The following is a 24048-nucleotide window of genomic DNA, read 5'->3' on the forward strand; positions in this document are numbered from 1 at the left end:
ACAAAAACACTTTAGTAAATACTACAGTAATGTCCCCAAAAACACTACAGTAAATACAGGTGGCGAATCGCATCTCTGCATGTCTGACAGACATATCAGTGTGGATGACGGATCACCACCTCAAGCTGAACCTCGGCAAGACGGAGCTGCTCTTCCTCCCGGGGAAGGACTGCCCGCTCCATGATCTCGCCATCACGGTTGACAACTCTGTTGTGTCCTCCTCCCAGAGTACAAAGAACCTTGGCGTGACCCTGGACAACACCCTGTCGTTCTCGGCAAACATCAAAGCGTTGACCCGATCCTGTAGGTTCATGCTCTACAACATTTGCAGAGTACGACCCTACCTTACACAGGAAGTGGCACAGGTCCTAATCCAGGCACTTGTCATCTCCTGTCTGGATTACTGCAACTCGCTGTTGGCTGGGCTCCCTGCCTGTGCCATTAAACCCCTACAACTCATCCAGAACGCTGCAGCCCGTCTGGTGTTCAACCTTCCCAAGTTCTCTCACGTCACCCCGCTCCTCCGCACACTCCACTGGCTTCCAGTTGAAGCCCGCATCTGCTACAAGACCATGGTGCTTGCCTACGGAGCTGTGAGGGGAACGGCACCTCCGTACCGTCAGGCTCTGATCAGTCCCTACACCCAAACGAGGGCATTGCGTTCATCCACCTCTGGCCTGCTGGCCCCCCTACCTCTACGGAAGCACAGTTCCCGCTCAGCCCAATCAAAACTGTTCGCTGCTCTGGCACCCCAATGGTGGAACAAGCTACCTCACGACGCCAGGACAGCGGAGTCACTCACCACCTTCCGGAGACACTTGAAACCCCACCTCTTTAAGGAATCCTTCTACTCTCCCCCTACCCAAGCCCCCCCCCCCAAAAAAAAAAATAATAAGGTGAATGCACCAATTTGTAAGTCGCTCTGCTAAATGACGAAAATGTAATGTAAATGTACTACAGTATACTACAGTCTGCAAAAACACTACAGTAATGACTATAGTATATACTACAATTTTTTTGCTACAGTATTTATACTATAATGAACTGTAAATGCTACAGTATACTGCAGTAAATACTACAATATACTACAGTAAAATCTGTAAAAACACTACAGTGAATACTATAGTATTCCTACCATACTTTTGTATTTTTTCATTTAGATGTGCTGGAACTCTTGGCAGACATAGCCAAAACTGGGTTGACTGGATCTATGTGTGTGTGTTTATGCAGCAGTTGAGAGAGTATTGAGAGAGTATTTTTACTGCAGTGTTTAAGGACTGTAGCGTTGTCTGGATGAGGGCCAACTCTGGCCCAGTGTTGGTTACTGTGTCTCTGGGGCTCCATTGGGAGCCAGGACAGGGGGCACCAACCCTCTGTGGGCCTAAAGCCCAGCCGCCAGGGCAGGGGAGGGCTGGGGCTGGGGGTTGCCACTGTTTATCCCAACTACCCCCCTCTGAGAGCCAGGGGAGAGAGACCCAGGGACCCATGGCAGCCATCTTAGGGAGGGGGTGAGAGGTTAGTTGAGGTCACCTCCCCAGGCCCTCATCAAATGCTTATCTCCCCCATTACTGCAGAGTTATAGGCCCCAGACTCCAGCTATCCACCTACCTGGGGGGAGATAACACACACGCGCACACACAATCACACACACACTAGCTCCCTGAGACTTGAGGGAGTCGGTGCTGACCTGTGTAGTGTAGTGGCTAACAATCTAGGTTTACAGAGCCACCCCTGCTAGCCTCCCTGCCTTACGACTGCCTGACTGCCTTGACCAGCCGCATTCCTCACTTTACGAGACGGAGCCTCGCTTACGCAGTCATGTGTTGTTGTTTTCATAGATGTTAATTGGAATGATTACACAACACACTTTGGCTTATGCCTCTGTAGCTGTTTTTATCAATATAATGAGCTGAGCTGAATGGAATAAAATGCCTCACATTAACTATGCTACCTATCTTATGTTACTGTAAGTGCTAGGAGAAGTTGAATGGAATACATTTCAAGTTGTTACTGTAATTATAGTTATTGTCAAGGGAAAAAACAACACAGCCAACACACAGCCTACTCACACACACACACACTTTATCACTCTCTACCAAACTGTGTGTGTGTGTGTGTGTGTGTGTGTGTGTGTGTGTCCCAGTGGCGCCAGCTCAGGCTGAGCACCTCATAAACTGAATCTGTCCGTAGGACTGCCACCTAGAGAGCCCTGTAGGAGGAATTAACACCCCGTTCCCCCATCAACCCCCCATGTTCCCCCAACACCCACCCCCTTAACGCAGTAAACAGCAACTCCCTCATAGATACTGATGCTGTTATTGGAAGCTGTCTCTGGCTCCCTCTCTTCAGCTTGTAAACAGGCTTGACCTATCTACAACTAGGCTGAAATGAGATCACCAGAATACTCATTGACCAGTGAGACAACAAAAAAGCTTAGCATTTAACCCTTTAAACTAAAAGGTTTTGACACTGGTAGAGCACGGCGCTTGTAACGCCAAGGTAGTGGGTTCGATCCCCGGGACCACCCATACACAAAAATGTATGCACGCATGACTGTAAGTCGCTTTGGATAAAAGCGTCTGCTAAATGGCATATTATATTATTATTATTATTATTATTATTATTATTATTATAATAGTGTTTGTTGTAAGGGATGTTATTAAATGTTTGGTTAATTGTAGATTAGAATATACACTGACCCCCATCCACTCCCCTTTTCTCATCAAACAGCTGCTGATGGACAAGAGGGTTGGTCTGAAGAGGTACGAAGTGGACGGAAGGAAGGTCCTCTTCTACTTTGATGAGGTGAGTTAGCCATACCAGTATATCACCATTGTAATCTGTTTATAGCTGTGGTGTACTGTACTGAGATCAGTTCTAACTGGTTAACGTTTGACCTGTCTCTATGTTTGTCCCACCACACAGATCTCCAGTCAGTGTATGACGTGTGTGGCCTTTCAGGCTGTCAGGCAGTACATAGTGGGCAAGACAGCACCTGTTCCGGTCAAGGTGTATGACTACTACGAACCAGGTGTGCCTCTGATGTAATGAATATGCTCACTTTGCGAGCAGGAAAACCCTCCTCTGTCTTCACAATGATTTAGTATGATTTATCGACAGCCTTCTCTCAGAGGAAATTGGAATTCTCTAGTCTGTGGTTTAACCCTCCCGTTGTCCTAGGGTCAAAATGACCCGCCACTGTGTTGAACCAACTTTATTTAATTTTTATATTTTTGGGATAATTTGTGAGAAGGAGTCAGTGAGACTTTAAAGAAAGTATCACTGCCTCCTTCTCACAAATGATCCAAAAAATATAAAAATTAAATAAAGTTGGTTCAACACAGTGGCGGGTCATTTTGACCCTAGGACAACGGGAGGGTTAAATAATAGATACAGCGTTCTTTTGTGGAGAGAGGTGCATCCACCACTCATACAAAGCTTTGTGTGTGTGTGTGTGTTACTGTCTCTCTCTCCACAGCGTTTGAGGCCACCCGCTTTTACAACGTGAGCGAGAGCAGTCCACTGGCCCGCGAGCTGTGTGACGGCACCACGTGCAACGAGGTGGAGAGCTCAACCAACCATTGGATAGGTAAGAGTTACACCACCGAGTTACAACACTTTACTGTATTTCCATTAATGGTACTACGACATTATATTTGTGTTAGTGCCCATTAAGCCCAGCTAATAGAACAGAGAGAGAGAGAGAGAGAGTGAAAGTGTGACATGTCTCATGGGGCTCCTCTGTAAAACTCCATTTCCTGTCCCTATGCTTTCTAAGAGCGTGTGTGTCGTGCCTAAATTGTTATTGGCACGGGCCGATATTGGAAAGAGAAGAAACAGAATAGCAGGCCCGCACAGGAATGCCCACTGTCCCTGGTTGTCATCGTGCCGAGCCGAGTGTTTTCGTTTCAGAGAGACACACACACACTCTTATTAGCGGGGGCCGATGTTGCTACAACAAATGGCGAAGTTTGCTCCTGTCACCGTGGTGACGAGTGGATGACCCTGTGTGTGTTGGCACTGTGTTTTGCCGGCCTGGCTGAGAGAGAGCCTGAGGGGCTGGGACCCCATGCAGCTGGAACCAAGGCCATGCTCAGACCCTGGGGAACCGCTCTCATCAACACACACATCCTCTCACACTCTTTCTTTTTTCTCTCTCTCTGTCTTAACTTTCCTTCCTATGAAAGATATATTCTCTTTTTCCTACTCTTTGCCTGACCCATGGTTGGGATAGTTTTTTGTCCTGTGCACTTTGACTATAGAAAGTAATAGTAATGGTGTATTTTTGTAGGCACTCCACCATGGTTTGTTGGACAAAGCTTATGGGAAAATGAATGGAGGTTTTGTATGGTTTTTGGATAAGCACCGAAAATAAGGTCTGTGGTAAACACAGGCTTAGGAAATCTTACATTTTGGTCTATGATAATCTTCATCAGCTAGCGTCACTTTTTGTGATTTTTGAAGTGTTTATGTAATTTAAAAAAGCACATAAAGCACTAGTGTTAACCTCAGACCTTATCTGGGGCATTTATCCCAAAACCCTATTCTTACCCCATTCATTTTCCCCATAGGGATGGCTGAACGAACCAGAGGTAACTAATTTCCGGTTTTTATGGCGACAAGCTGGCGAGCTCTATCATGATGGTTAAATTTCACAACTAAAGTCACACAATGTTTACACACAATGTTGATAAACATTGTAAGAAAAATGCAAAAGATCCCCAAAGTAAAAAAAAAAAAAAAAAGTATCTTGTGGTCCTCTGTAGCTCAGCTGGTAGAGCACGGCGCTTGAAACGCCAAGGTAGTGGGTTCGATCCCCGGGACCACCCATACACAAAAATGTATGCACGCATGACTGTAAGTCGCTTTGGATAAAAGCGTCTGCTAAATGGCATATTATTATATTATTATTATTATTGTCCTGTGTGTTTCCTCTGACCCAGGCTTTGTCCAGGGGAACCAATGTAACAACGTGTTTGGCTGTCTGGAGGAGGAGCAGTTTGAGCGTTGCACCTGCTACAGGGACTGTGGCTATGACGGGGAGCTGGTGTGTGGCTCAGACAGACATCTCTACCAGAATCAGTGCCAGATGGAGGTCTTCGCCTGCCGCAACGGGACCCGCATAGAACAAGTGCCCATGTCCCAGTGTCCTCAGAGTAAGACAACTCTATCGACTACTCTACCAGGGATTGGCTCCATTCCATTTCAAATGAAGTTCATGAGCTGAAAAATCCTCAATGACAGTAATGGCCAATTAATAAATTCATGAGTTTGATGTCAATTCGTCCTCTGAATGGATTTAATTAAAATCCACCACACCCACTGACTGCTCCTAACACTAGCATGCCAGGCTCTGTACCCCTCCCAGTGGCTCTGCCAGCCAGGCCCACATGTGGCTCTAATTTATCGGTCAGCTGTCACACATTGAAGAGCTAAAACATGATCTAGTTCATAGTCAAACATTACATCCACCGAAAATATGTCTCCAAAATGTTGTGATTATTAGAAACACCCTTTGAGGAATTGAAGAGAGGATGTGCTGGGAAGAGGGTGCAGGGCAGCCCAACATGCACATCATCTATCACACACACACACAAAAGTTGGAGAAGAAAGGGTGGTGTGTGTGTGCGGCTGTGGTAACAGCTGTTCAGGTGCAGGCTGGATGAAGTTTGCGAGGAGAGCTTCCCAGCGCTGCTATATTACAGGGCACCCCAAATGACAGAGTGCTTTTGTCCAGGCCTTTGAAAACCCTGTCACATTCCTTTCCGACGCACAGACCAACAACAAAGGAGCATTCTTGTTGTGGAGCGGATTGGGAAAAGGCACAGACAAAACCTATGTGGGAAAACTAGGCTGCCTGTGCCAAGTGGTTCATACAGTAGATTATCAAAAGGACCGGATACGTGTTCCTATTGTCGTTTGTTTGTGTATGGGTGATTTAGAAATATGCACCCACATTGGAAATACGGGAAAAGATATCACACTTTTACCGTAACCGTACAGTACAATATGTGGTCCGTGTAACATTGGCTTGTTGTCATTGTGTTGTCTTTTTTCACACAGTGGAATCCACCACGGAGGACAGAGAGACTGCAACAGCCGAGGAACCAGAGCAAGCTCCTGTGCCTGTACACAAAGGTAAATACAGTGCCTGGCAAAGCACACACACACACACACACACACAAAAACTCATACAGACACACACACACCACTCTCTCTTTTCCTCTCTACACCTCCTCCACCCCTATCTCTCATTGGACACCAGCTGTTCCCAGCTGCAGGAGTGAGTGTGTGTGAGGGTTGAGGAGTGTGAAGAGTGTGTGAGTTGTGAGTGCCAGCCAAAGGCAAGGGTTCGGACGTATCACCTCTGAGTGAAGCAGGCGTTGACATGTGCAGACTCATACTTTTGCGAACCCTGCTCTGCTCTGTTCCCGCTCTAAGACACTGTATACATGGCTGACAGAGGAGGACCAGACCTCTACTGTGCCCACTGTAAATGTCTACCTGTTTTATCCATTGATCTGTATTGTATGAGGGATTGGAGCTTACTCCAGCTCAGACTATACACATGCAACCCTCTGAGAACATTCACATACAGACTGCTACAATAGTTTGCTGTAGCCTACACCCACTGTAAAGTATATGTCCACCAACATGCATCTGCTTTTTCTTGCTTATAAAGTCTAAAGAGTTTGATCAGTGTTTTAGAAGAGCTAGAGGTATAGATGAGAGTCCCTTCCCTCCTGTCCTCCAGGTCTGATCACTCTGTCTGCCTGCAGTGTGCTGGGGGCTGTTGGGACTTGCCCCAGTCTGCAGGAAAGGTGAGGAGAGGGGAAGTAGAGCACTGACTCCTCAGTGGATCACTTCTACAGGCTACTCTCACATTCAGATAAACAGGAGGATAGGCTTTCCTTAGGGGGATCGTTTTTCTTAAAGGTGATATTTGTTGCTCCACCACAGGGTTCACTTAGATGTCAAGCTTAAATAACTTGTTACAGAACTCCTGGTCAGATATATCACTTTTATGTTGGTGTGTAGCAGGAATCGTGGCTGTGATATAGAGTAGGCTCACGTCCGTGCGTGCGTGTGTGTTTGATGTGGCCTATGCCTGTGCTGACTTGTTCCCAGCCTGCAGCTCACAGTAGCTTTAATGGAGTTCCACAAAGGTCAAAGGTCTCCTCAGTACAAAGACTGATGCTTCACAATGGAAGAGACCTCACCACAGGAATGCCATTAAAACTCTAGTGCGGTACACACGTACAGAAAACATGTATCAAACCAGATTATTACACTCAATGAACATTGTGCAAACTGTAATTCTGAGCTATTATATGTTGTTGACCTGAGCTCCTCTGTGCGTTAGGTTAGGTAGATTGTGATTGATGTGATTTTGTGTGCCAAGAATCTGACCGCATTCTCAACAGATCAAGTGAAGACATTGAGACTTTGGAATCAGTTCCTCTGTGTGGACATGTCCCTTAGTGGTGAAACAGCGTCAGAGCTGAGGGCACGATTAATTCAACAAAATACTCTGTTTAAGAGACTGATTAAAATAAATGTAATGTAGTGTGTGTACTCATTTGAAATGTATGATTTCCAAAAGGAGCAGTGTGCATGCAGTGCTTCACGAGGCTGAACTTTTAAAGGACATAGTGACCCCTACTGGCCACTTTGTACAATTAACTCATTTTTGGTAGATACTCTGTGGAAACATACTGTTATACCCGTTGACTTTTTTGCCAAAGCTAGTGTTCTCTCAAAACTATTTTTTTGCGATTTTTTTTTTACCATCCCTCCTCCCCTATCTCTGTCCCTCTCTCTTGTGCTGTAGGTGAGGAAGAGCAGGGTTCCATGGCTGAGGTGTCCTACTACTCCTATGAGTATGACCCAGACTCAGAACCCTTCGCTGTGGAGGGGGAGGACCACTTTGAGCTGGCGGCAGGGGAGCAGGGGGGAGAGCAGGAGAGTCCATCAGATAGCCAGCTACCCACACTGGACACAAAGGACACCCATGAGCGATGGTATGGCCCTCTGACCTCCCCGTCTGTCTGCACAACAACACTGAGTTGGAACCGTTAGCACGGTGGTAATGTGGATAGGACTTGAAATTAAGTAAACTGTGACTTTGTAACCTCAAACCTGTTTCAGTCTATTTCCGCTGTAATAACAAAGTGTATTCAGATAACTCTACATCAGTGGCAGTCAGTGCCGTTTAAGATGAGGGAGGACAATTTTACTTCTTATTTCTATTATAGCATATTGGATGACTATCATTCATATTCCATTCACCCAGCTCAATGTAACAGCGATAGGTTTAGGCTACTACATGATACTCACATTTTCCCTATATCCATCATGAGGTTGCTACAACCTAGCCTATGAATGAAAGTTTACAACGTAGCTGCACACAGGTCGAGAGAAAAATTTGAGGTGACAGACAGTGACACATGGACAGACAGTGACACATTCAATACTGCCTTGCACACTCTTGCCTGCATGTAGCTGATCTAGGGTGTAATCATTAAGTTGCAAACAAGTTTCTATTGAACAAATTCAGGTATGTTTATCCCCGTTCCGTTTGCTTCAGAATCAGCGGAATGAATACACCCCTGATCACGCATAAACACAGTTAACTTTCATAGCTGCCACGTTGTATTCCTTCTAGCATCTATGCACTCTCCTCCTCTCACCTTTTCACTTCACTTGTGGACTTTAATGCACAACACATAAGCTGTATGTGACCAGGCGAAAAAACCAATCCAAGCCAAACCATATCATAACCGCTACACAAAGCCTATATCGTTGTCACCATATTTGCTAAAGTCATAGTCAACATAGCGAATAGAACTAACGTGTTAGTAAACCCGCTACAGTCATGCAGTAACGTTAGTGTACAGTCAGTAAGCAGTTTAGCACTTACACTGGCGGGCCCCGGTGGCAATAAATTAGAAAAACCAAAAGCTTACCTTGGAAGAGTTCCAGTGTTGTGTTGGATAGTCATAGCCAGCTAGCTAACATAGCATCCCTCTGTTTCAGCAGGCTGTTTGAGTATGCTAAACTAGCTAGCTGCATTTGCTAGCTAAGTAAGTGAAACTGAACGTTTTTTATTTATTTATTAACTCTCGCTCTTGCTTCTGCTTCATTTTGGAAGAAATTGATTTGTTCAAAACTGTTCAACTATTGTATTTTTCTCTCTGAGTCAACTACTCACCACATTTTATGGACTGCAGTGCTAGCTAGCTGTAGCTTATGCTTTCAGTACTAGATTAATTTTCTGATCCTTTGATTGGGTGGACAACATGTCAGTTCATGCTGCAAGAGCTCTGATAGGTTGGAGGACGTCCTCCGGAACTTGTCATAATTACTGTGTAAATCTATGGAAGGGGGCGAGAACCATGAGCCTCTTAGGTTTTGTATTAAAGTACATTTACCCAGAGGAGGATGGAAGCTAGCTGTCCTCCGGCTACACCATGGTGCTACCCTACAGAGTGCTGTTGAGGCTACTGTAGACCTTCATTGCAAAACAGTGTATTTTAATCATTTATTTGGTGACGTGAATATATTTAGTATAGTTTTATCTAAAAGGATAACTTTTTTAATGTTTTACTATTTTTATGATGGTCCTCCCCATCCTCCTCTGAGGAGCCTCCACTGCATTACATCAAAGATAGCATATCTGTACCTTTCTATCAAATTGCAATGAAGAACATCATCAGAGATCTTATTCAGTGTACTGTTCTCCTCTCCTTCACAGAAACTGCCCCTGACTGCATCACCAGCCAGATCTCCAAATTGTACATTGTTTGTTAATATGTTAGAGTGGGTGGAGAGAGAAGGAAAAGTGGGGACTGCCCAGCCTGAAAGGAAGAGATGGTGGGGTGTGTGTGTGTACGCGCATATGAATGACTTAAGGACTACGTGCGCGCGCGTGTGTGTGTGTGTGTTACTAATCTAGTCCCCCTCCAGCCCTCTGTATTTCTCTCTCTTTTATATCTCCAGTCTCCTATTCACCAGTAGACACCATAGCGTCTTTGATATTCACTGTAGTGCCTTTACATTGTTTTTCTGTAACCTCTAGATTGAATAATCAAGTATTTATGTTTGTAATTGCACATGAGTTAAAACAAATGTTTTGTTGTTTTTTCTATCTGTGGTATTTATTTGTAGCTAGTGCTTTTTTTGTTTTATTTGTTCCAATGCCGCCCCCAATTGCCTTCTTGTCCTGTCACCGTCACCAATGTCTTCATTTAATTCATAAAAAATATGGCAAGATGTGATGCACCTATTTTTATTCTGAGGAAGCCTTAGGTCAAACACTGAGGTGTACAGTGGATATCTTTATGTACTTATTTGATGTGTTAACCTACTAGAGACTGAATTTCTGCAGGCTTAAACTGGAGGATTAAGATAAACTCAGTTCTTCTAAACATATTTACCAATCTACCAATATCTCCACATAAGTCCTATTTGGGTATAGCTGTCACCTTACTGTTGAACAGACAGGGATTTGATTGTACAGTACATAAGCTATTTTGTTTTGTTAAATTTTGATTATTGAAAGCCTAAAACAAGAATAAAGGTTTGGAATTATTGTAAATTTACCACATTTAAACCAATGTAACCCCACATCCATTTTCAATACAGTTGCTTTTGAAAAACAAGAGAATAAACTTTGTATACAATCCATGTCTCTGTTTGCAGTTAACTTTACATGCTACTGTAAGTCTCTCCTCAGGTAGCAGTAATTATATTCCCTATATGTATAGGCCTATATGTTACATAGGAAACGAGTAACAGACCTGGTGGTTAAGGAGTTGTGTTGGTCCATTTATTTTGAAACGTAGTTTAGCCTGAGGAGAATTTCCTGTCATCCTGTCAGCAGTTAGCTGTGTTATTATGAAGCACTGTGGCCCTTCAGAATACCCTCTGCTTTGAAGGCTGTGACTCTGTGACCCCTGGAATGGCTGTGTGCAGCTGGACCAACCCGTGTGTGTTTGCCCCTGTTAAAAACACACTCAGGTTACCTATACAGCAGCCAGGAGAGTGTTGGAACCTGTTAATGTTGGTTAAGGCACTTGTCAATGTTCTCAGTTATAATATACACTACCAGTCAAAAGTTTTAGAACACCTAGTCATTCAAGGGTTTTTCTTTATTTTGACTATTTTCTACATTGTAGAATAATAGTGAAGACATCAAAACTATGAAATAACACATATGGAATCATGTATTAACCAAAAAAGTGTTAAACAAATCAAAATATATTTTATATTTTATATTCTTCAAATAGCCACCCTTTGCCTTGATGACAGCTTTGCACACTCTTGGCATTCTCTCAACCAGCTTCATGAGGTAGTCACCTGAAATGCATTTCAATTAACAGGTGTGCCTTCTTAAAAGTTAATTTGTGGAATTTCTTTCCTTCGTTTGAGCCAATCAGTTGTGCTGTGACAAGGTGGGGGTATACAGAAGATAGCCCTATTTGGTAAAAGACCAAGTCCATATTATGGCAAGAACAGCTCAAATAAGCAAAGACAAACGACAGTCCATCATTACTTTAAGACATGAGTGTCAGTCAATCCGGAAAATGTCAAGAACTTTGAAAGTTTCTTCAAGTACAGTCGCAAAAACCATCAAGTGCTATAATGAAACTGGCTCTCATGAGGACCACCACAGGAATGGAAGACCCAGAGTTACCTCTGCTGCAGAGGATAAGTTCATTCGAGTTACCAGCCTCAGAAATTGCAGCCTAAATAAATGCTTCACAGAGTTCAAGTAACAGACACATCTCAACATCAACTGTTCAGAGGAGACTGCGTGAATCAGGACCTTCATGGTCGAATTGCTGCAAAGAAACCACTACTAAAGGACACCAATAAGAAGAGACTTGCTTGGGCCAAGAAACACGAGCAATGGACATTAGACCGGTGGAAATTTGTCCTTTGGTCTGGAGTCCAAATTGGAGATTTTTGGTTCCAACCACTGTGTCTTTGTGAGACGCGGTGTGGGTGAACGGATGATCTCCGCATGTGTATTTCCCACCGTAAAGCATGGAGGAGGAGGTGTTATGGTGTGGGGGTGCTTTGCTGGTGACACTGTCTGTGATTTATTTAGAATTCAAGGCACACTTAACCAGCATGGCCACCACAACATTCTACAGCAATACGCCATCCCATCTGGTTTGGCCTAGTGGGATTATAATTTCTTTTTCAACAGGACAATGACCCAACACACCTCCAGGCTGTGTAAAGGGCTATTTGACCAAGAAGGAGAGTGAGGGAGTGCTGCATCAAATGACCTGGCCTCCACAATCCCCCGACCTCAACCCAATTGAGATGGTTTGGGATGAGTCGGACCGCAGAGTGAAGGAAAAGCAGCCAACAAGTGCTCAGCATATGTGGGAACTCATTCAAGACTGTTGGAGAAGCATTCCAGGTGAAGCTGGTTGAGAGAATGCCAAGAGTGTGCAAAGCTGTCATCAAAGCAAAGGGTGGCTATTTGAAGAATCTCAGATATAAAATATATTTTGATTTGTTTAATAATTTTTTGGTTACTACATGATTTCATATGTGTTATTTCATAGTTTTGATGTCTTCACTATTATTCTACAATGTAGAAAATAGTAAAAAATAAATAAAACCCCTTGAATGAATAGGTGTTCTAAAACTTTTGACCGGTAGTGTAGCTTCTGACAACTATAGTGTGTGCTTCTGCTGCTGTTTAAAATGAATACCTGGTCCAAATGGCACATGGATATGTCGTTTCGATGTAGAGGTTATTGAATGGGCAATGAGCCCACTGTATGGTCAAACTACAGGAATGATGGTGTAAAACTCTGTCAGATAACACGTTACATATGTTATAATATGCATTGTCTTTCTCAGATTCAGTGTATCATATACTGTGCTATGTCAAGAAGGATAATACAGTGCATTCGGAAAGTATTCAGACCCCTTGACCTTTTCCACATTTTGTTACATTACAGCCTTATTCTAAAATTGATTAAATTATTTTTTTCCCCTCATCAATCGACACACATTACCCCATAATGACAAAGCGAAAACAGGTTTTTAGAAACTTTTGCAAGTTTATCAAATATCACATTTACATAAGTATTCAGACCCTTTACTCAGTACTTTGTTGAAGCACCTTAGGCAGCAATTACAGCCTCGAGACTTCTTGGGTATGCCGCTACAAGCTTAAGTTGGCACACCTCTATTTGGGGAGTTTCAGGTTGGATGGGGAGCGTCGCTGCACAGCTATTTTCAGGTCTCTCCAGAGATGTTTGATCGGGTTCAAGTCCAGGCTCTGGCTGGGCCACTCAAGGACATTCAGAGACTTGTCCTGAAGCCATTCCTGCATTGTCTTGGCTTTGTGCTTAGGGTCGTTGTCCTGTTGGAAGGTCAACCTTCACCTCAGTCTGAGGTCCTAAGCGCTCTGGAGCAGGTTTTCATCAAGGATCTCGCTGTACTTTGCTCCATTCATCTTTCCCTCGATCCTGACTAGTCTCCCAGTCCCTGCCGCTGAAAAACATCCCCAAAGCATGTTGCTGCCACAACCATGCTTCACCGTAGGGATGGTGCCAGGTTTCCTCCAGATGTGACGCTTGGCATTCAGGCCAAAGAGTTCAATCTTGGTTTCATCAGACCAGAGAATCTTGTTTCTCATGGTCTGAGAGTCTTTAGGTGCCTTTTGGCAAACTCCAAGCGGGCTGTCGTGTGCCTTTTAATGAGGAGTGGCTTTTGTCTGGTCACTCTACCATAAAGGCCTGATTGGTGGAATGCTGCAGAGATGGTTGTCTTTCTGGAAGGTTCTCCCATCTCCACAGAGGAACTCTGTTTCTAAGCACCAGCGGAGCTGGGCTGCAATTTAACTGGCTGAGATGATGGACTAGTTGGAAACTCAGCATTGGAGTGAGATCAAACATTTGGTCATTTTAAAGGCCCTTCTAAACAAGATGCTCTATTTTTTATGGTCTTTATGGGCCTTTGATGTAGGGCTGGGCGATTTATTGTCTTTTAAGGTATGGATTTTACAATACTGTCTATAAAGGTAATTTAATACAGTGCTAAATAAATAAAACATCCTACAAATTGGACTACTTCCCTGTCAGTTTTGTCCTAGTTTTGTTGAGTATAATCAGTATGGAGAAAGCCCATAAAAAAACACTTAGAATTCATTTGTTGCCATTCTCGGGTCATGCATTACTCATAAAACATATTAAGAACTTTTGACTTAGAAACATAAAATACCGCCATACTGTAAAAAATAAGAACAATATTGTGATATGATATTTTGGCCATATCGCCCAGCCCTATTTGATGGTAGTGGTTCTTATTTTGGAGTGATTAACTGCACAGACTGTTTTAAGGTATGAATAGGCGAGCGCCATACTGTATTTAACTCAGGACTTGGGAGATGATGGATGGATAAAGGAGAGCCATGATGTTGCTGAGTGGAGAAACTGACATCCATCTGACACAGAAGATCACCTCTACCACCTCACTAAGGAGAGAGGAAGACCTGCCGGCTATGAAGCATCTCTAGAGCCCGTTTGTGTCCACATCTACAGTAGTATGCTTCCTATACCTGTGTTTTTGTGCATGCTGTATTGTCAAATTCCATCTTATTATTGATTGAATAGAGCAGTTTATGTAATGATTTGGAGGATTGTTTTGTAGGACTTCTTGTAGGACCATAAATCTCTTTGACCATGGTGGAGAGGTGAAAAAGCGCCCCATCATTGCCGGCAGAGAGAAGGATGAGCTTCCTGAATGGAACAAACGGTACTGTACTTATTCAATACAGATCACTCATGTATTCTGAGATCAGTTAATATAACATGTAAATGTTACGTTTAGCTAGTTAGTAATTTAATGTATTTCATCATGTCAGAGAGGGAACATTGACTGGAGGAGTTGATCATTTCTTAGAGCTTGGACTTGCCAGAACTCGCTTTATTCAGTGTTGATGTTCTCAGCTCCCAGTAGCTCTGCTTGCGCAGTGTGCACAGGCACATGAACATCTGTATGCTGACTTAATGTAATTCCCCAGGTTGTATCTTGGTTCGTTCCACAAAATGACTGCCTTTAAGTAGAAATTGTGCACCAATGTTGACTTTTAAAAGCCTGTTATATTGAATGAAGTGCCCTTTAATATAGACCACATGAAGTCAGATTTATTTATTTTTTAAATCTGATTTTGTATATGAATAAATACTTTTTGACATCCCTCTGTGATTTCTAGGTAGATTTTAACCCACTTAAACCCAAGATTTCTCAAAATGTTCACCATCATTGTAAAGCCCTAGTTATATTGCTGCTTTGAGAAAGTCATTTCTGAAGATTATTATTTATTTCATGTGATTAGTGATTCACATATGTCTGTCCCTCATTTTAAGGTCAACCATGTTATGTGAACTGAACTGTCGTTTTAATATGTCACAAGGGGAATTATGGCTGATTTAAGATGAAATCGTCAACTCTGTTACTTTATTTGGCACTTAATATAGTCATTATTTTTTATTTAATAACCTCTTGAGATGGGAGACCTTGTTTTTATAAAGATGAACATGTGCTCTTTATGACAGAATTTGATGAAATCTATATATATATATATATATTTTACCAAGTTACACTTCTCAAAAGGCACAGAATTGGTGGAACAACTCTCTTAGTGTACTCCCTGCAGCACTATGTCTCTGGCTGTGAAAGTCAGCTGTTTGGATGACCTAGCATGTCTAATTTGCACCAGCCAGATGAAAATATGTGGTTTATATCTTCAGGCACATCTTTGTGTTAACCTTTGCAGCTTATTCGTCACTACACCATATAACGTGTAAAGTAGACTAAATCCTTTTTGTTCACATTTAAACTGGTGTATGTGCGCAGACACAGGTCCTCAACCCATTGTGTAAAATATCTATCCCACAGGGCCAGGACCTGGGCATTATGCTCTGCCACTGACCATGACTTCACCAAGTCAACCAGCCCTGCTGACTCCTCCCGCGGCAGGATAAGCAACAACTGTGAGTACTACAGAGGTCACGAAAGAGACCCCAAGCTTTAAACATGACATGCTACTCTATTCAAGAGTCCTAAATGGTCTATGGAAAACTACCCACTAGTAGTTGCTCACGAAAGGAAATATTGAATGTTGTAATGCCAATGTAAATCCACTAGGGGGATAACACAAATACCTGTCAAGCTGTGAACCAGGTTACAACAGTCCAGTATACCACTTATCAGCCAAATGTGACACTGTCCTTAGGATAGTGGCAAACTTACTACAGTATTGTATGTCAGTTAGTTATTCAATTGTTTCTCTTGTTTGTTTGTGTAGTGTACGGTGTTGACGCCAGTCCTAGGCCTCAGTATTACATTGATGTAAAAATCACCTGTTTCGGCAACACTGCATTCTCCACACTGGGCAAAGAGAGAGGATAATCAAGTAAGTTCCCACCAAACTTCAGGTAAATACACTTTTAATTCAGAGCTGTTTCATGTTTTAATGTGCCTATAACGTTGTAATACATAAAGTATGACCATGTATTTATTTGACGAAGGCCAAAAGCGTATTACTAGAGGACTGCAGTCTTAGGGCCCTATTTATTAGATATGTGAAAATGTTGATTTTCCTGATAGAGATGTTAATTACATAAGGACCTTGTTGAGTGTGCCAGTTAAGTTTATAAGCCACTTACAGCAGTAGGGCAACAAGATACAGCTGGATGTGACAGCTCAAGCCTTGCCTTCTGCTGTTAGCTGTTGCAACTAAATTTCATGAACACACTAAACAAATATGCATGCTCTAAATTGACAATTAACCTATTGCATTCCACTTATGAATCTTGCTTGTTTTTATAAAGCCAAAGCTAAATGCAGCCGTTTCCACCAATGGGGCTTTTACAGACTCCTGGACTTAGGGGCATACAGCCCTGAGAATGCTCCTCCATGCAACAACCAGCGCAGACCCCCATCCTATACCATGTGCTCCTGCACTCGCTACCGTAGCATTGACTCAGCGTCTAACAAGTACTGTCTTCCTGCTCTAATGTCCCCCCCGGACCCCACCAAGCCAGCCAGTGCCAGCTACACCATCTCAGGGCACTGCAAGTCAGGGGGTCCCTCAGAGGACCTGTCCAAGACGCCAGGCTCTGGTAGATACAACAGTACGGATCAGTGTCTACTTCCCCAACAATGCCACTCTGAAGCCTGGCCCTGGAACTCGTAACCCTGAGAAGGTGATTGTCCACAAGCCCCGGGCCCCAGCATTCTCTCTGGGCATCAGACACAGAGTTTGTCACCCCACTGGTGGTCAATGTAGCTGACTACACAACCATGTTCCTCTGTCATATGGGACTAGGCCTAACCAAGGTTGGATTCATCTGCAAAACAAACAACTTGATGAGGTGACAATCGAGAACCATTTCTACTGCCATGCTGGCTTATTATAAAATATGAAATGAAGGACATTTAGATACAGAAAAAGAACATATACAAACTTCCACACAGAAAGTAAAGAAATATATTGTATTTACGTACTGTCCAGCAACAGTGCTATTTAGAATGAACAGAAATGTGACTCTAGTCAGTCAAAATGTATACTGTCTGATAAGAACATATATATATATATATATATATACACACATAGAGGAAAGCAGACAAAAGAAAAACACAAAGTTATTTTCTGATTAGAATATTCAACGTTCAAGAAAAAAAACAAAAAAACTACATCTGACCACTATGCTCATTAATACAACATATATTGACAAGTAAACATCAATAAAAGTGTAGCAACTGTTATTCAAGCTCGGTAAAGTCTCATGAGAGAAATTCCATCTTCATATTGTTGCCACTTATCAATCAAAGCAGAACTGCTCACCATCTGTTAGTGGGGCTGAGCGTTCTGCCTTCATCTCTCCTTGGGCTACCTCTATCATACCTCCAATATTTTGAGGAGGGAGTTTAAAAAAAACTGAAAATAAAGGGTCTATTCTATACACCAAAACACATGGAGAGATGTACATCTTGTTTAGTCAACCAAGACCACACAATTCAACTGAGGCGGTTTTCGGGGATGTGGACGATGATTTCCACTCAATCCTTTGGAAGAGGTCTTCGGAAAAGCAATATATGCGGCTCTAGAAGTAAAACAAGTAAAGTTATTCAGTACTCACTTCAAGCTACCAGAGATAGATATTATTTTCAAACATGCAGATGGCATAACAATGGCTTTACGTCTGTAGGGATGTGATCACGACAACATAAGATTTGGGAAAAAAGGTAAATGGTTTGGGTCAGAGTCATGTAATAGGCAATACAATATGGCTTGTACATTTCAATTATGTATTAAAGAGGATGTCAGAAAAGCAGGAATTCCTGATTAATCTTTTCATAAACAGTCATGAGAATACTTGTGACATAAGTAAACAAATTACATAAGTGATGTTGCTCGTATGAAACATCAGTCCTCACTATATATTAAAAGTCAGGCTGGTTAGGTCAATAGCTCACCTGGCTTGTGGATCATGTAGTGGATCCAGCCCTGGCTCTGCTGCACCCCCAGACCCCTCCATTCATCTTCTGTCATCAAATGAGAGGTGGGCACCAGCTTGGATAACTGTTTCGGGAGCATAACATGCCTGTGTAGGAAAGGGACATTGAATTCAACCAATTCATTTAGTTACTAGCCAAATAGAAAGGTCTCTGTGATTTACATGTAACTTTAGTACCAGTGCAGTCGGCGAAATAACTTTGGACATGTGGCAACACCAGCTGATATTATCAGTTAACGTTAACCAAGTCACCTAATAGTTACTCACTGCAAAATAAACACATGAATCCAGACTTCAATTAAAAGCCAACAAATATAACTTTGATAGCAGTAACTAAATATCATTATTACTATTTTAGCCAAATAAAGTATTATGGCTGTTTCTCGGCTAAAGCTAGCTATCAAGTTGGGTTGGCTAAAGCCAATGTTGGCTAGCTAGCTAATCAACCTGGGGGCTGTGTGCACTTGCATGCGCTAGCATATCAAGCAAGCATGTTAGCACCTACGCTAGCTACAACTTCAACCTACCTGTACTCGAATGCTTCATCTGTGTACTTGTCAGAGTAGTAAATTTCTTTCTTCGACATGTTTAATCAAACATAAATATATTACACAATCTTCTGGATTCGTTTTCGTATGTTCAGAGAGCTGTCAGTGTTAGTAAGTTTAGCTGGCTAGCTTGGAATGGGCGCAAGTTGTCATCTGCAGTGTATGGGCAAATTTTGAACTCAAACCGTCCCTCTCTTGGCCCGGATTGGCGAAGGCACGCGCGGACCAAAACGACATGCGCGGCGCCCCGCCCCATCTTCTGACGTTGACAGCTGTAAATGGTGAGTTGTTTCTAAAAATGTTTCCTGTGAAATAATGATTTTTACTTTGGTTTGCTAATCGAAAGAATGAAACACTAGCCAAATAGTTATAGAAATAGAGTCAATGTCCATTTATCGTGCTTCTTTAGTCCTACAATCATGAATATTCAATCATAAATGTTGCTTAAGTAATCCTACTGTTTCCACTGATAACATCAGTCACACACTTTCATAAAGTGATAAGCACTTATTTTTGTGGTGTACATAATGTAGCTAGCTATCAGTGTTTGTTTTGAGTTGCTAAATAACATTGTTAAATGTCAAAGGAACCACATTGTTCCTGTGACCTTTGAGAGTTAGAGAGAGAGAGAGAGTGCTGGATAATCAAATACTGTAATTTTACTTGAATTTCATCACCTATACAATAATACTAATTTTAGATAGTATACATGCACATACACAGATATTGTCTTCTTTATAACTGCAATGTAGGAACTGTTTTAAACCTGGGCTGTTTTAAAAGTGGAGGATTTGTGACTTTAGAAACCCAGTTGTTTCCACAGGCCCCATGTGTGATAGTTTCCCTTGTGAATTAGTTACATAGAAACAGCCTGAGTTCCCAGAGAGTGTGTTTGCAAGTTGTAATCACATCTCTGGGCTCTGTAATGGTTGCTAATGAGACATAGTGCATGCACAGCCTGACTTATTCCATTGCTGATTGCAGTGGTACAGCACGCTGATATCCAGGTGAACATTAGCTCCTTGTATTGCAGTGCAAACAAATTAGTTGCATTGCCAAACACACTGTAAGTGTTACAGATACAGATGTATTCAATTTGATCAGAAAAGGTTGTTCACTGTGTCTGCGGTGTGTATTAGAAGTCTACATTCACTTTTTTATTTAGATGTGTTATAAAGAAGCCTGTCTGGTCTGAAATGCTGCTGACTTTTTTGATAGCTTTATATTCTTCTGGTCATATATTGTGGAGCCGGTTTTCACTATCCTCCCACTTATCATAGAAGTGGTAGACCTAGTTAGTAGTATCGTCTGATGCTACTCTCCTTATTACTCATCAGTCACATCCTACATATTGATGACATCTGGTTTGTCAGTAACGTCTCAATTCTCTTATGCAACAAACAAGCAAGTGATGTGATTGGTTGTCAAGGAGTTGGCATGTGTGTATGTGTTTTTGTGTGTGACTTGTGTTAACTGTGGCTTGTTGCCATTGCTGGAGCGAGTTTGTTCATTCGGTCTATGACTTGCAGAAGGGTCTTCTGCTCATAAAACCAGTATGCTCTCTCACATACTCTGAACTTCCTTTATTGCTTTTGATTTTGAGTTTTAAGTTTCTGGGTTATTGTTCAAGTCAAGGCATCTTCACTCTGCTCTCCAAATTTCTGAGATATAGGTGAGTCTATTGCTGCCTCTCAGAATTCCTATGTTTACTGCATGTATTTGTTTGCTATTTTATCTCTGAGTGTACATACTCTTTAAATCTAGTCCATTTGTAATTTTTGCCTTGCACAAGCAATTCTATGATGCGCTAAGCCTTTTCAACTTCCACCTCCGCAAATGCTGACCTTTGCAAATGAACCAAGCCGTTTATTGACATTTGTATGTGACCTTTTGAGTTGTAATCAAATGCTCCCTGTGTTGCTTTTTCAATTAGTATCATATTTGAACTATTTTGAACTATGTCTCCATGTCATGAGCAGTAACAAGACTATGCCCTCTGAGGAACTACTGCGGACTAAGGTGATATATTGTGGGGGAAAACCACATTTGTGTCTTTCATCTTAAAGTCTGGGTTGTTGGAGGAAGTCACCAGGTTGATTTTGATGGCTTTATCCAATTTAAACTAAAATTAACTTGTTTTTACAGCGTATTACAGTATGAGAAGCTAGTCATGGAGTTCTGCCTTGGAGGAGTGGGTGTCATGCTTTAGTTGGTTGATTACCCTCTACTTAGATAATGGGTGATTCAGTTAATTATTTGGTCATCCATGTTAACATGCTCTCCTATCACGATTGGATACAAAACCTTAAAGCGTTAGCTGTTGTTTGTGTACGGTAGTGTAGGTCACTGTGGAATAATTGCATGAATACATATCTAACTAGGGCCATGCAGAGTGTGTTGTGAGTCTGTTGGCCATTATAATTATTCTTGAAAAAGCCTGGTAATTCACATTTTTGACAGTTTAGATTAGGCCAACTGGCTTTCTAATTACAGTGCATTCAGAAAATATTCACACCCCTTGAATTTTTCCACATTTTAAAGGTGATTAAATGTTGATTTTTTTTGTTACGGGCCTACACACAATACCCCATAATGTCAAAGTGGAAATATGTTTTTTCAAAATGGTTACAAATCAATTAAAAATGAAAAGCTAAAATGTCTTGAGTCAATAAGTATTCAACCCCTTTGTTATGACATGCCTAAATAAGTTCAGGAGTAAAAATGTGCCTAACAAGTCACATAATAAGTTGCATGGACTCACTCTGTCTGCAATAATAGTGTTTAACATTATTTTTGAATTACTACCTCATCTCTGTACCCCACGCACACATACAATTATCTGTAAAGTCCCTTAATCAAGCAGTGCATTTCAAACAGATTCAACCACAAAGACCAGGGATGTTTTCCAATGCCTCGCAAAGGTCACCTATTGGTAGATGGGTAAAAATAAAATAAGCAGACATTGAATATCCCTTTGAGCATGATTAAGTTATTAATTACACTTTGGATGGTGTATCAATACACCCAGTCACTACAAAGATACAGGCATCCTTTCAAACTCAGTTGCCGGAGAGGAAGGAAACCATGAGGCCAATGGTGACTTTAAAACAGTTACAGAGTTTAATGGCTGTTATGGAGAAAAGTGAGCATGGATCAACAACATTGTAGTTACTCCACAATACTAACCTAATTGACAGAGTGAAAAGAATGAAGCCTGTACAGAATAAAAAAAATATTCCAAAACATGCATCCTGTTTGCAACAAGACACTAAAGTAATATTTTAAAAAATGTGGCAAAGCAATTCACTTTTTGTCCTGAATACAAAATGTTATGTTTGGGGCAAATCCAATACAACACATTACTGAGTACCACTCTTCATATTTTCAAGCATAGTGGTGGCTGCATCATGTTATGGGTATGCTTGTAATTGTTAAGGCCTGGGGAGTTTTACAGGATAAAAAAAAGAAACGGAATGGAGCTAAGCACAGGCAAAATCCTAGAGGAAAACCTGGTTTAGTCTGCTTTCCACCAGACACTGGGAGATGAATTCACCTTTCAGCAGGACAATAACCTAAAACACAACGCCAAACCTACACTGGAGTTGCTTACCAAGAAGTGGCTGAGTTACAGTTTTAAATTAATTCTACTTGAAAATCTATTGCAAGCCTTGAAAATTGTTGTCTAGCAATGATCAACAACAAATTTGACAGAGCTTGATTAATTGTTTTAATAATGGGCAAATGTTGCACAATCCAGGTGTGGAAAGCTCTTAGAGACTTATCTAGAAAGACTCACAGCTGTGAATGAGATATTTCTGTATTTCATTTTCAATAAATGTGCAAACATTTCTTTGTCATTATGGGGTATTGTGTGTAGATGGGTAAGAAAAAACAAATATTTAATGCATTTTGACTTCAGGCTGTAACACAACAAAATGTGGAAAAGGTCAAGGGGTATGAATACTTTCTGAAGGCACTGTATCACTTGAGCTGAGTAGTGCAGTGTTCCAGAGTAGAATGGTTTCAGATTTAAATGATTATATTTCACTCTATTAATATTCTAAGTCCACTTCCTGTGTGTCTGATAATATGACATTGGGTTTGATTATCTGCTGCGTGACAAAAAAAAATCCCAGAAAGGTGAGCAGAACAAATCCCTGCTTAACCCACTTTGTTGTGGCTTTCTGAGATGACTCTTCCCCTTCTATGGTATGCATTTCACTCTACTTTTGGATTATAATTTGATTTTAAGGCTTGTGTGAATGTCCTGCTTAATATAATGTTTGTGTCATCATCGCAAATCAACTGCATTATACAGTATATTATACATACAACAGTTCAACTTCAACCACTAAAACGGCTCTTTGGCTAGCTTTTGCTACAGCCTACAGTGCTTTGCAAAAGTATTCATCCCCCTTGTCGTTTTTCCTATTTTGTTGCATTACAACCTGTAATTAAATGGATTTCTATTTGGATTTCATGTAATGGACATACACAAAAAAGTCCAAATTGGTGAAGTAAAATTAAAAAAATTACTTACTTCAAAAAATTCTAAAAAATTAATAACGGAAAAGTGGTGCGTGCATATTTATTCACCCCCTTTGCTATGAAGCCCCTAAATAAGATCTGGTGCAATCAATTACCTTCAGAAGTCACATAATTAGTTAAATAAAGTCCACCTGTGTGCAATCTGTCACATGATCTGTCACATGATCTCAGTATATATACACCTGTTCTGAAAGGCCCAAGAGTCTGCAACACCACTAAGCAAGGGGCACCACCAAGCAAGTGGCACCATGAAGACCAAGGAGCTCTCCAAACAGGTCAGTGACAAAGTTGTGGAGAAGTACAGATCAGGGTTATAAAAAAATATCCTAAACTTTTAACATCCCACGGAGCACCATTAAATCCATTATTAAAAAATGGAAAGAATATGGCACCACAAC

The 24048-nt window shown here is 41.7% G+C and overlaps 3 protein-coding genes across 4 annotated transcripts in view; 2 read left to right on the top strand and 1 right to left on the bottom strand.

Annotated features, from left to right (window-relative positions):
- LOC311130639 (C3 and PZP-like alpha-2-macroglobulin domain-containing protein 8) overlaps positions 1-10682 on the top strand; it is a 47384-nt gene extending 36702 nt beyond the window's left edge. Inside the window, exons 37-43 of the mRNA XM_084163429.1 lie at positions 2731-2805; positions 2926-3031; positions 3479-3589; positions 4944-5156; positions 6064-6138; positions 7832-8021; positions 9755-10682. Coding sequence (XP_084019555.1) covers positions 2731-2805; positions 2926-3031; positions 3479-3589; positions 4944-5156; positions 6064-6138; positions 7832-8021; position 9755 — 771 coding nt within the window. The 3' untranslated portion in view covers positions 9756-10682. The remainder of the gene's footprint in view (positions 1-2730; positions 2806-2925; positions 3032-3478; positions 3590-4943; positions 5157-6063; positions 6139-7831; positions 8022-9754) is intronic.
- Positions 10683-17515: 6833 nt separating this feature from the next.
- On the bottom strand, positions 17516-19237 carry LOC311130558 (cyclin-dependent kinases regulatory subunit 1-like). The gene is made up of 3 exons (XM_084163323.1): positions 19082-19237; positions 18514-18641; positions 17516-18140 (listed from the first exon to the last, which is right to left on the bottom strand). The coding sequence occupies exons 1-3, from the start codon at positions 19138-19140 to the stop codon at positions 18097-18099; spliced, it is 231 nt and encodes a 76-aa protein (XP_084019449.1). The 5' UTR covers positions 19141-19237; the 3' UTR covers positions 17516-18096.
- Positions 19238-20613: 1376 nt separating this feature from the next.
- Positions 20614-24048, top strand: part of LOC311131642 (SHC-transforming protein 2-like) — a 33181-nt gene continuing 29746 nt past the window's right edge. Inside the window, exons 1-2 of one of the 2 annotated variants that reach the window (XM_084164739.1) lie at positions 20614-20774; positions 21082-21121. The gene's annotated coding sequence lies outside the window, so the exon portion shown is untranslated. The remainder of the gene's footprint in view (positions 20775-21081; positions 21122-24048) is intronic. The other variant, XM_084164742.1, reaches the window with a different exon arrangement.

This window comes from Coregonus lavaretus, assembly GCF_964263955.1.
Source record: "Coregonus lavaretus genome assembly, chromosome: 6".
Lineage (NCBI taxonomy): Eukaryota > Metazoa > Chordata > Actinopteri > Salmoniformes > Salmonidae > Coregonus > Coregonus lavaretus.